General features: G+C 35.4%; 2 protein-coding genes across 3 annotated transcripts; both read left to right on the top strand.

Moving 5' to 3' along the window:
- Positions 1–3,000, top strand: LOC145590132 (peptide methionine sulfoxide reductase B5-like). The gene is made up of 3 exons (XM_081646878.1): positions 1–401; positions 2,321–2,477; positions 2,621–3,000. Exons 1-3 carry the CDS (start codon positions 49–51, stop codon positions 2,783–2,785), a joined length of 675 nt encoding a protein of 224 aa, XP_081503004.1. The 5' UTR covers positions 1–48; the 3' UTR covers positions 2,786–3,000.
- Positions 3,001–3,972: 972 nt separating this feature from the next.
- Positions 3,973–11,021, top strand: LOC145590133 (K(+) efflux antiporter 3, chloroplastic-like). 2 transcript variants are annotated; one of them, XM_081646879.1, is made up of 19 exons: positions 3,975–4,211; positions 5,087–5,473; positions 6,071–6,172; positions 6,349–6,429; positions 6,688–6,789; positions 6,881–6,958; positions 7,378–7,446; positions 7,614–7,664; positions 8,157–8,267; positions 8,346–8,447; positions 8,557–8,691; positions 8,784–8,965; positions 9,064–9,199; positions 9,391–9,462; positions 9,547–9,648; positions 9,760–9,921; positions 10,141–10,230; positions 10,326–10,487; positions 10,611–11,021. In XM_081646879.1, exons 1-19 carry the CDS (start codon positions 4,176–4,178, stop codon positions 10,830–10,832), a joined length of 2,382 nt encoding a protein of 793 aa, XP_081503005.1. In that variant the 5' UTR covers positions 3,975–4,175; the 3' UTR covers positions 10,833–11,021. The 2 variants fall into 2 exon arrangements, with proteins under 2 accessions (XP_081503006.1, XP_081503005.1); XM_081646880.1 differs by lacking the exon at positions 10,611–11,021 and having other exon boundaries at positions 3,973–4,211; positions 10,136–10,230; positions 10,326–10,465.
- Positions 11,022–12,354: the final 1,333 nt, after the last annotated feature.

A 12,354-nucleotide genomic window follows, 5' to 3' on the forward strand; every position in this document is an offset into this window, starting at 1 on the left:
TTATTTATCCCATAAAATAATTATCTTAGTTTGGAAAAGTCGAAGAAAATGGGGTTGAATATTATCAGAACAACCTCACATTTCTCTTCTTCATCCATTACAACCGCCACCACTAAAATACTGAATCCCAAATTTCCATCTAAAAATTATTCTTCTTACCTTAATTACCCTACTAATTATTCAATACCCATTTGTTTAAATACATCAAAGTTTAGATCTTTGGTATCAAAACCTAAAAATCACGCCATTTTTTCACCTGGGTTTTCTGGGAATTTGCAACAAAAAAGCTTGAGGTTTTTAACAATGGCGGCAGCTCCTGGCTCAGTTCAAAAACCAGAGGAGGAATGGCGTGCTATTCTCTCTCCTGAGCAGTTTCGTATTCTCAGGCAGAAAGGAACTGAGTATGCTATTCTCCCTCTTATTTTTCGTTGTTATTCTATTTTTATATATTTTTTTTCGTTATTTTGTTATTAATTGTTCATAATTAATGTATTAGCATTTAGGTGATGAATTATACTCGTACCAAGAAATATGGGTATTAAACTATTTAAGAATTTGAAAATTGTCAGTTTTAAGAAAGGATATCATGCTGACTTTACTGAGAATTGGTTGAATGGTTGAAGAAGTCATAATTAGTCGTAATTAATGATGACTTATGAGTGAAATTACGATGGAATTTGTGTTGTTGGTGCCTTTTGTAATTTTATTCACTTTTTATGTTATGGATTAAATGACTTAAACCTGATTGAGTGATTGCAAATATTGAATAAACCAAATGGATCTTTCTCGAAGTTTAGAGTAATGAATTTGATCATGTTCAAATTAGAGTAGTGAATTTGATTAAGCTGGAAAACCCTTCAGTCAGTTCAGTGTGAGGGGTGAAAGAAGCATTGGTAGTAGTGGATTTGGTCTACTATAATCTACGCGAACAAGGAGGATTGTAAGTTGTAATAACTCTTTGAGCTTGGTGTGATTAGGCGGTCCTGACCTTGGCAATGCGCTCGTCCTATACACTTAACCAATGTGACTACATGAGCGTGCCAGGGTGGTAACTAGTTCATGCCATGCCTATGAAGCTTGTCTTTAGTTCAAATTGCAAAGCTTATCTTTGTGCTTGTAGGCCCTGCACTGCTAACTGCCCATGCATTTGAGTCCAAGTTCTATTGCTAGAATGCTAAGATGCCTATCACTCATAAGTCATAAGTATACCAATGTGACAGAGTAGTTGCAAGAGATGATCCTCCATACGCCTATTTGCCACAGGCGTGTATATGTCCTTTTCTTTTTTACCCCTTGGGTATAAGTTACGAGACAGCACCTACAGTAGCCTAAAAATTATCACCTGTAACTCTGCGAGTACCCATACTCTTTTTACAATTTGGGATGATTTGTCGCATTTTTGGTGTGTGAAACAAATCCAACCAAAGAGTCCATCCTGGAATTAATAGACATACAATGACACAATGTTATTGTTGATACTAGATATGGCCTTCAAATAAGTTTCTGACTTTCTGTAATTTTCCATTTAATGCCTTTCCAGAAAAACTCAAATTATTGAAAATGGGTTTCGATCCTCAAATCAGCTATGTTTGTGCTCAATATGTATCGTTGTGGAACTTTGCAAGTTTATGCCCTAAATTGGTATGTTGATATCAAATATGGATGTGAAAAGAGAATCTATGTCAGTGTGGTTAGTTGTAGAAATATGAAGTGCTCTTTTCTGCTGGCTGCTTCAGAATTGTCATGGTCCTTTGTAGACTGTTGTATTTACCCTCTCCCTGTCTTGTTTTGGTCATATTTTCTTGAAATTCATGCTAGTCTAAGTTTTCTGTGTATCATTTATATTAAAATAAGAAGCTACAAGCATCTGTTGGAAATGCTAAGCCGATGTTCTGGGTATAATTGAGCTTATCAGACAGAATACTAAAACTGATTATAGCGTTTGAGATCATCCTTGGGGATCCGTTTCAAAAACAAATCAGAACATATCAGGTCTACCTTCTACACACCTAGTCATGATGCACCACCTGACATAACAAAGTTAGAGATATTAAAAGTCCAAATATGGCCTGCTAAAGTTAAGTTCCTCAAGGTTTTGTTCCCAGTTCAGGCAACATACTTGGATTGTTCTAATGGAAGAGGTTGAGTTATCTCCTGTACAGTCTTGAACTGAAGATATAATTTAACAACCATTTTAACTTATGTTCTAGTTCTTACGCTGACCAATTCTGTTGCATAATTTCAGAAAAAATTCTCATGTAACCATATTATTTGTGTAGCATCTTTATTATTATTATGTTCATGGTCGTCTTTGCTGCAGACTCCCAGGAACAGGAGAATACAACAAATTTTATGAGGAAGGAATCTACAAGTGTGCAGGATGTGAAACTCCTCTATACAGATCAACAACCAAATTCGACTCTGGTTGTGGTTGGCCAGCTTTCTATGAGGGACTTCCTGGAGCCATTAATCGTACTGTAAGTATCTTCTTTTGCCGTATAGTTCCTGTATTTTTTTTGTTCACCATGGATTAGTTGTTTGCATCCACAATATGAAAATTGCAAATCTTTCCAACTTGTATTTAAAAGCCATGAGTTGAAATATTTGTCCTGATTTGCAGCCTGATCCCGATGGTAGGAGGGTTGAGATTACTTGTGCAGCATGTGGTGGACATCTTGGTCATGTCTTTAAAGGTGAAAAATTCCCGACTCCCACAGATGAGCGCCACTGTGTCAACAGCGTCTCTTTGAAGTTTGCTCCAGCAAATTCTGATTCTTCTCTGTGAGAGATTGTTAGTACTGCTGATTATATAAGCTCTGATATCTGGTGTTTAGGAAATGTAGTTTCTGGAGTCCTTAAATAAAGTCTTGAATAATTTTACTCTTTCCTTGTTCTACTATGATTTCTGTCATGTTTCTATGTGTTGAGAAAGCTGGCTGACATTGTATATTGTGGTTTTTTAACATTACATGACTGGTTAATGGTGTTGATTTAAATATTTACTGTGTGAATGATTTCTCTTAGACTATAAAGATGAGTATTAAGTGAGTGTTCTTAAATCATGGGAATGACAACGAATTTATATGATATATTAAAATTCTCATGCCATTATCCTTGATAATGTGGATCCATTCCCCATTACCTCATTTCTTCATAAATTTTCATTACCATATATAGGTGGGGAGTCGTGAGTGGTTATGTAAATCTATGAAGAAAACCCCATGTTTGGGATGGAGTTTCATTACCATGATAATGAACGTAGATTTTCTTTACAAATTTAGTGATTACACATGTATTCATTATTATTCCCGAGATTTTATAATTGCTTACCAAATTTCCTTATAAATTTTCATTACCATGTAACTATGTAAGAGGAGGTGAGTCATGAGTGGTAATGTAAATCTATGAAGAAAAACCATGTACCAGGTTGTAAATTTTATCCACTTTTACTAACCAATCATGAACTTTCATACAATATATCATCTTCTTTTGTTGTTTACAAGAAACTTGTACATGATTCATGTGAAAATCATACAATTGTCTATCTTTTTAACTTTCAGATCAAAATATTTCTATTCAATCTTTGGTAAATTTGCAATATTTCAATAGAGTAACAATTGGGTTTAAATTTATGACGCTATCCATCTTACTTTAGAAACTTAAACTTATGTTCTAATAAAATCCTTATAAGTAAAAGCAAAAAACTTTTAACTTTATCAACATCAATAAGTAGCAACTATATTCACAACAAATTGTTACTAAAACAACTAATTTTGCCGAACAAACCATAACCGTAACGTAAGTAGTCTCACTTGTAATTGGTCAATTCTAAGGCATAAGGAGAAGAATTTTAAACTTTGTTTGATGAAGAATTATCAGCATCTAAAAGGATAACAAGTTGTGAACAGAGCCACGTAGGCAAATAATTGAAGCTGAACAAAATCCAATCTTTGGTTGAAAATGAAAATGTACGCTTCTCCACATAATTTCTGGGCAATTCTGCCCACCGTGGATTCTCCATACACACTTTCTCTCTCCTCCTTACACCCCCACAAAAATATTCACAAATTACAGTTGCTTATTACTTCTAATCTCTTACTAATTTACTGCTAACTATCAAGAATATGAGTTAATCATATTGCATTTATGGTTTATGCTCATTATTTTTGTTAATTATGGCGGATTCTATGGTCTTTTCTCATTGCTTCAAGGTATTAATTGTTTCACTCTTATTCACAAGTTTTTGTCTTTACTTATTTTGGGTTGAGTTGGGTTTGAGAATTGAGTTCAGTATTTGATAAAATGGGTTCTAATGATGATGTTTCCTCCATTTCTAAATAGTCGCAATGTTTACTTTTATAACCGTATGCAAATTTTGATCATTAATATCTTTAATTATGTATTTGCGTATTGTAATTTGGTCCATATGTAACAGATAACGGTATGTTTCCTACTAAGCTAAGACCTCATTTGCTATACTTATTTGTGGATTTTAATTCAATTATTTCCTGGAAAATTAGAACATTGCATGTTGAATTTGGTTTAATGAAGCAAGTTACTGTATCTTTTTATGGAACTTTTGCTTGTACTTAGCCAATTTTGGATAGTGGAACCCTCTTTGGACTACCTAAAGGGATGAACTTTACTTGAAGAGCCTGAATTTTGGGTTGGAATTAAAGATTTTGAATATGTTAAAATGTAGATATTAGAAGAAAGATTATAGTTGCTATAGGATATTAGATGATGGGGACTAAGATATGTGGTTTGACACTTATTGTCTTGGCTTTGGACACCCAATTAACCGAGGTATAACTTTGAACTAGAGGCTCGATGACCTGATAATCCGTCAATGGGGCGGATATTATATATGTAGAAAGAGTTGTCCCCATTGACATGAAACTTCCTGTCAGTGAACACAAGAGGAAAAACTTTCTGCCTGTCTTGGTAATAAATTCATGTATTGTTTGAAATTTGATGGTCTATCTAAATGTGTAACAGGATAATAATGGACTGCACTTGCAAGATGACTCCCTGTTTGAATGTAAACCAGTATTTCTGACTACTGTGTTTTCTGGTAATCTTGCAGGGTTCTGAATTCACATATAAGAAGATTTTCAATAAAAACCCCCCTACTGAAAATTCAAGTTTTCGTAGATATACTTTTCAGTTATTATCTTCCAGGGACCGTCTATTCCATCGGCCCTCATACAGCAGCTATCCAAGGTTACAAGAAAGTTATACTACAAGGAGTGGATGGAAGAAATTGTCCACATCAGTTCCAACAAATTTTAGTCATAGAAAATTATTCTTTCCAGGCTCCAGAACTGGTGGCAGCAAAAGATTTCAGTTGCATGCTGTGGTTGATGTAGCTAGTGCCGTTGATGTCATTAATGACTTAGGGTTGGATACCTTGACATTCTTGGTGGTTACTGTCGTGATTGTCCCAGTATTCAGAACTATAAGGGCTAGCCCTGTAAGGCATTTTATACCGTAACTTCGATGTTTGATGTGTCTATTATTGTTTCATACAAAATCTATGTGGCATGCTACCAAAAGAGTCATACTTTGTTTATAGGCTCTTCAGACATTGAAAATACCAGCATATAGATGTTTTCCCTAGTCATACAGAATATGTTTTTACTTTTGAAGCAAAATGTTTCAGGAGATAGATTCTAGGTCCACGCAGCTGACCCAAGGCTTTGGCATTGTTGTTGTCAAATTGACCAATAGTCCAATTTCATCTTCAAAGTCTCTCTGAATGCTGAGAGTTAATCCGCCAAGGCTTAGCTTTATCTCATTTTTTTGTTGGCAATCCTATTTCAGTAAACACTAAAGATGCCAATTTAACTTAACCTCACTGTTTTTTTTTTATAATTTTTTTTCCAATCAGGTCTAATAGAGATCTGCAACTTTGTGCCATGTTTTTATTTAGAGATTGCATTTATCACGTGTATCTGAAACATCTATATGTGGCTTTTGGTCGGCATGACTTGTAAATATGTAGAAAATCTGTAATAGCTGTTTCTTTTGCTTGCTTCTAAAATGCTTGAGTCTTGCTTTCTAAATGCAGATACTTGGATTCTTTTTTGCTGGCGTTATTCTAAATCAATTTGGCCTCATCAGAAATCTTACTGATGTTAAAGTTCTCTCAGAATGGGGTATCCTTTTCCTGGTAAGGTTTTTTTCTGCTTATAGCCCTTGTGGTAGTTAGATGTTACTTCAAATCTCTTCTTTAGCCTCAAAAAAAGCATGCGATTGGTATACTGCTTTCCCTAGATTACAACATTATGTGTTATTTCAAAATTTCATATGGCTCTTATATGTTTTATCATCATTTTCTTATGTCAGCTTTTTGAGATGGGTTTAGAGCTTTCACTTGCGCGATTGAAGGCTCTGGCTATATTTGCTTTTGGTATTGGATTGCCTCAGGTACACTTTGTGTCAAGCTAGTGCCATTTTCATAAATCATAAGTGGATCTGTTATTTTGCTCCTTTAATGGCCTTTATTCGTTGTCTGGTTTATTTTATTGTGTGTTTGTGTCATCCATTAGTCAATAGAGGGCCATTTTGTTTTTAAATAAGGGGTCGTATAGATTCCTCTTATTTGTGTGTATGCTACCTCTATGAGGCATGCCAATGTTATGTTTTTATTCTAACACCTTGTTTTGTTCTCTGCATCTCTTTTAGGTTCTGTTGTCCACCCTTGCTTTCACGGCATTTGAACTTCCTCCAAATGAGGCAATCGGGACGAGACTTTTGATGTTTTTGTTTCATTCACGGCCTGATTTGGTACATAATTTTAAGCTTTCCACTGGTTTACATTGTATACCTTTTATACGTGTTGCTGAAGTTATTTCTGTGTTCTTTGAGTCAATTACAGGTCAACATCAGGAGTATTGATGAGGCCATAGTCATAGGTGCTGCCCTATCATTGTCATCGTCTGCCTTTGTTTTACAGGTTGGCAACTAAACTCTACTACTATCTTGGGTGAAGCTGGATCATTCCTTAGTTATTATTCCTTTGTCCATGCAATAAACATGATTTTATTTAGTTAAAGTTAGTTTTATAATGTAGGTAATAGTTTATACGTTATAGACTGTATACTGTTAGTCTCTTCTAGTTAAGTATTACTATATCATTCTTATATTATTACAAGTCATTGCCTTTTTATCCTCCTTTTCTTTCTATTACAACTATGGAGTCTGAACTTTTCAAAGTTCACTTGCTTACATAGTCTCTGCTACTAATCCTTTGTGTTATGGAACTCAAATCTGCATCCATTCACCTCCAATAGATTGATCTTTATTTGCTCCTATTCATTTACCAAGTACAGATTTCTATGAAGTCCTGACTTACATCATATACTTGTTTGTTAGCTTCTTGCTGAGAAGGGTGAGCTTCCAACTAGATTTGGCTCGGCTACTTTGGGCATTCTGCTGCTACAGGTTAATACTAATATGACCATGTTACTGATCCTCTTATAGATTTACTTGTTATGAGATTTTTAATAGCAACTGCCTGTAATCTTCTCAATTTCTTGTGGATAATGAGTGGTATTTCATGAAAGCAGAATTTAAGTAACCCTGTTTCATGAATTTGTGACCTTACGCAGGATATAGCAGTCGTCCCTCTCTTGGTGATACTGCCAGTGTTAGAAGGCCAGGTATATTATACTCTTAATTATTCCACCGAATCCCCCCCCCCCCCTCAACACACACACACACACACACACACACAAACAGAAATTATCATTAAAAATTGCGAGGCCATTGGGGGAGCCTCTTTATTCATGTTTCTGAGAAGAAAGCATATGCTGTCCAATGTGTTTGATGGGTATCTGGCAGAGCAGTCTTGTGTGTATTTAAAACCTATAACATTCTTTTGGTTGGAAGAGCATGGGATGAGGTGGGATGAGGTGGGATGGGTGAGTGAGGCACTATTTCTATAGTCTCTTCCTGTAGTTGAAGTTATGGAGGAAAGCCTTTCATGCTGGTGTTAGTTCATCTTTTTTGTTCTTTTCTGTTCTTCTGTCCCCTTTCTCATGCTTTGGATGAGCTCTAACTTTACAACAAGTATTATATCAGTCTGTTCTTTTCATTAAGTTCATTACTGCCAAACTGAGATCATATGTAACACATTTGTTGTTGCTCTGAAGAATTTAGAGCAAAGCATATGGCCAATGCTTGTCAATGAAAGTCTGAAAGCTTTACTTGGGCTTGGGTTGCTCTCTCTTGGAGGGAAATTGATCCTGAGGCGAATCTTTGAGGTAGATTTGAAATAGTTTATCTACGCACCTTAAGTACTTGTGTTATGTACTTCAATTTAAAAGTTGACATATTATTAGGTTGTTGCAGAAACAAGGAGCTCAGAAGCTTTTATTGCTCTTTGCTTACTTACAGTTGCTGGGACCTCACTTGTTACACAAAAGCTTGGCTTCAGTGACACGGTTCTGATGCATTTTTGTTTATCTTGGGAATTGTTGAATCATCGATTATATTTTTGTTTGACTCGCATTTATTTATTTTTCTTTGTTGCTTGCATTTGAAACTCATCAGCTTGGAGCTTTTTTGGCTGGTGCCATACTGGCAGAAACAAATTTCAGGACACAAATTGAAGCTGATATAAGGCCATTCCGGGGTTTACTTCTAGGATTGTTCTTCGTCACCACAGGAACTTCTATTGATATGCAGGTACTCATCAAGTCCTAGTGGTCTTGAATAGTAGGTTTTGGTGTTCATGTTTGAATAGTATGTTGATTTTATGTTTTCATCTTGCTCTGCAGCTTCTTTCCCGAGAATGGCCCAATGTTCTCGCGCTCTTGGGTGGCCTGATTGCTATTAAGACTACGATAATAACAGTCCTAGGTCCCCGGGTTGGACTAACCTTACGAGAAAGCGTAAGAATAGGATTCCTTTTGTCCCAAGGAGGTGAATTTGCATTTGTGGTTTTCTCTCTTGCGAATAGGCAAGTTATGCACATACTGCAACTTACTGTAACGGCGTTTTTGGCTTTACATTTATATTTTATTTTATTTGTTTTCTGATGAGACTTCATGTAATCAGGCTGGGAGTTTTACCTCTTGAGCTCAACAAACTTCTCATAATTGTTGTTGTGCTGTCAATGTCATTGACGCCTTTTCTAAATGAACTTGGACGGCAAGCTGCTGATTATGTTGCTGAGAAATTTGAAGCGGACATTGTAAGTATTTGTTAGTTTGATATAAGTTGGTATTTCCGAGAGAGAGTCAGAAAGAAGAGAGGAATGGATCAAACTTAAAACAGTCTTGCTTTTAAAACTGCCTCTCGCCACAATAGAGCCTCACTATTTTTTATTTTTTTAAACAAGTTTGTAAGGGAAATCTTGTGAGCATTCTTGAATTTTATGGACAGATAGCTGCAGAGAGCTTGAACTATGACGTTAGTGAACCAGTGGTTATTCTTGGATTTGGACAAATGGGTCAGGTAAAGTTCCACCAAATCATATAGAAGTTTGCAAGTTATAGCAATGCAATTAGCATTCTGATTGCTATGTGACTGCAACTACAGGTCCTTGCAAACTTTTTGTCTGCGCCATTGGCATCGGGTGCAGATGGTGAAGCTGCGGGTTGGCCATATGTTGCTTTTGATCTTAATCCCAATGTTGTCAAGGTTGGTTCTGATTTTTATGAAAATATGCAATAATAAGGGGAGAATGATGACCGATGAGTTCCTCCCCACCAGAGATCAATTGTAAGATGGATTTTCTCTTCTTGTTAACAGTCAGCAAAGAAGCTTGGGTTTCCAGTCCTATACGGCGATGGATCTAGACCGACAGTTTTGCAGTCCGCCGGCATATCTTCTCCTAAAGCTGTTTTAGTCATGTATCCGGATAAGAACAAGGCAATCAATGCAGTTGAAAGCATTCGACTCACATTTCCATCGGTAATTACTCAGTCATTGTCCTGGCATAAAAACGATATATCACTTGTAAGATTATCTTCTACGTCCATATGATGTGAAAATGGCTAAGTTTTTCCCCTGACATAATGCTATCAATGTGGTATTTAGTGGACTCTTCCGATAGGTTCATCTTTCTTGTTAAATGTGATAGATAGAGAGAGAGTTATTTATCCTTGACCTGACAAAGTTTGTACAGAACAGGTCCCAATATATGCTAGAGCCCAAGATCTTCAGCATCTGTTGGATTTGAAAAAATCAGGTGCAACTGAGGCAATTATTGAGAATGCAGAGGTAAACATCTGTGTAATATGGCTATCAATTTGTCTAACTTGTTTTGCTCCGCTAGAGGGTAACATCGGACTTGTTAATTGTCTTTCTGTGAACAGACAAGTTTACAGCTCGGCTCTAAGCTTCTTAAAGGATTCGGTGTAATGTCTGATGATGTAGATTTCCTGAGTCAGCTTGTCCGAAATTCAATGGAGATTAATGCTCAAGACACAGTGAACAAAACTAAAGATCAAGAATGCAATGTAATGCAGCCTGTGCAGGTAATTTGTAAACCGAGTTTTAAATTAGTTCTGCACAATTCTGTCCATTACAACAATTTTCCTCCTTTATTTTTTCTGTTGAAATCAAATCCTCAACCAATTCTATTTTTCTTGTATCAAAAGGTTCGAGTTACAGATTTGATCACTCCAAAATCAACGGGAGCTGCTGATACTGATGATAGCTTCTCGGATTCAGTTCAGCTGAGTGAAGATGATGTTGAGGATGTTGAGAATGGTGGCGTCTCTTATTTGAAAATGGGCAGTGAGAACAATTCAGCCAGTAAAGCTGAAGGCATTGACGAGAGTGATACTCTTTCCCTCAAGTCCCCAAATGACAGGATATGAAAAATCAGAAAATTTTTGTACATGATGTTGTATTGTTTTGTGATTAATTTGCTTCAATTATTATTCTTATACACTAGTAGAGTTACACCAGAATGTATTTTTCAGGATGATTTTATTATTGTGACCAATGTAGGACAAAATACAATCATAATATTATTTTGATGTAAATAGCGAATATCTTTTGAAGTTTGTCTTTCTATTTGCCTAAAAACTTTGTTTAGGAAAGTTAAAAAGGCGGATGAGGGTAAATTGACCAAGTCCTTCCTGTTATATAGCTAAGTATGATGAAAAATACATGGCTTAACAAAGTTAAAAATTGGGCGAAAATCGATTCATAGACAAATTTTAAGCCATAGGTGCTTCCTACCATCTACAAGGCATAACTGGATATAAAGTGAAAAGCGAATTAGCAAACCATACAAATTTACTCCGTAGTTAGGTGCAACCAAAACGACAAATTTTCTATTGTATCTTCGTGTGTGGTCGTATTAGTCTGCACATATGGTTTATCTCATTTCCATGATTCCATCTACTTCCACTCTATTTGTTCCCCCAAAAAACTTGCCTACTAATCCAACCCACTCCCTAATGCATGAATGAACATCAAGAGGATAACTACTATAGAAAAGAGCCAATTCTTGAGAGTTGATTTAGTAGTTACTCCTACTTCTTTATCCTAATAAATGTCGTAGCTAAAATTCAGTATAAAAGGAATACTTTATATTCTGTGAAAAGCATTCTACCACTATCAAAAGTGGGATGAAATTTTTACCAAGAAATGTTGACCTTTTTCCTTATATTCTACACTATAGTATTGCAGTTGTCAATTGTCATTACAAAAAAATGATACCAATATAATGTTGATAATGTATTCCTTGCCTTTTTCTTCCACTAGAATCCTAAATCATGCAACCACTTTACGGTGCATGCTAATGTCTTTTCAATATAGTTGCTCTTTTAACCCTAAGAATTTAGCCTTTTTAATAAGACTGGGAAAGTAGCAAAATTTTAGATCACCAATAGTATAATATAGTTCTACTAGTCTTACTCCAATGACTAGTAAATTTGGATTAAGAAGAATACGAGAATAATTTTCCTTAAATAAGGGAAAAGAAGCCTAAAATTTTTCAAATATGCTAGTTGTACAGACAAATTCCCTTTAAATCAGCTTATTTTTTTAACAAGTCATCTCAACATGCACGTATTATTTTACATTCGTTTGTTATAACATTTACTTCCAATTCGACAAAATAACCTTGTGAAAAGTGTAACATTGTTTATTAAATTGGTCACAAATCACGATATTTTTTTCTTTTTTTGACGGGACGAATCACGATTTTATCTAAAGCTTCATTTATACATCTAAGAGGTCCAAAATCAAAAATTAAATGTACTTTATACATAGATTGAGATAATTGGATGGAGGATTATGAACATGACAAAGAATATATGATATCGATAATAAGCAACTTTAACTTTCTTATGTGATTTATACGTAAAATAAAAATAGGTATATAGAGTT

Source organism: Chenopodium album, chromosome 17, assembly GCF_948465745.1.
Source record: "Chenopodium album chromosome 17, dcCheAlbu1.1, whole genome shotgun sequence".
Classification (NCBI taxonomy): domain Eukaryota; kingdom Viridiplantae; phylum Streptophyta; class Magnoliopsida; order Caryophyllales; family Amaranthaceae; genus Chenopodium; species Chenopodium album.

What these genes read in the sequence shown, in the direction of transcription:
- LOC145590132 (XM_081646878.1), top strand. Translation starts at nt 49, where the DNA reads ATGGGGTTGAATATTATCAGAACAACCTCACATTTCTCTTCTTCATCC. An exon ending in CTCAGGCAGAAAGGAACTGA is followed by an intron (nt 402 to 2,320) that starts GTATGCTATTCT and finishes TCTTTGCTGCAG; the next exon opens with ACTCCCAGGAACAGGAGAAT. An exon ending in CTGGAGCCATTAATCGTACT is followed by an intron (nt 2,478 to 2,620) that starts GTAAGTATCTTC and finishes CCTGATTTGCAG; the next exon opens with CCTGATCCCGATGGTAGGAG.
- LOC145590133 (XM_081646879.1), top strand. Translation starts at nt 4,176, where the DNA reads ATGGCGGATTCTATGGTCTTTTCTCATTGCTTCAAG. An exon ending in CGTCTGCCTTTGTTTTACAG is followed by an intron (nt 6,959 to 7,377) that starts GTTGGCAACTAA and finishes CTTGTTTGTTAG; the next exon opens with CTTCTTGCTGAGAAGGGTGA. An exon ending in TGGGCATTCTGCTGCTACAG is followed by an intron (nt 7,447 to 7,613) that starts GTTAATACTAAT and finishes GACCTTACGCAG; the next exon opens with GATATAGCAGTCGTCCCTCT.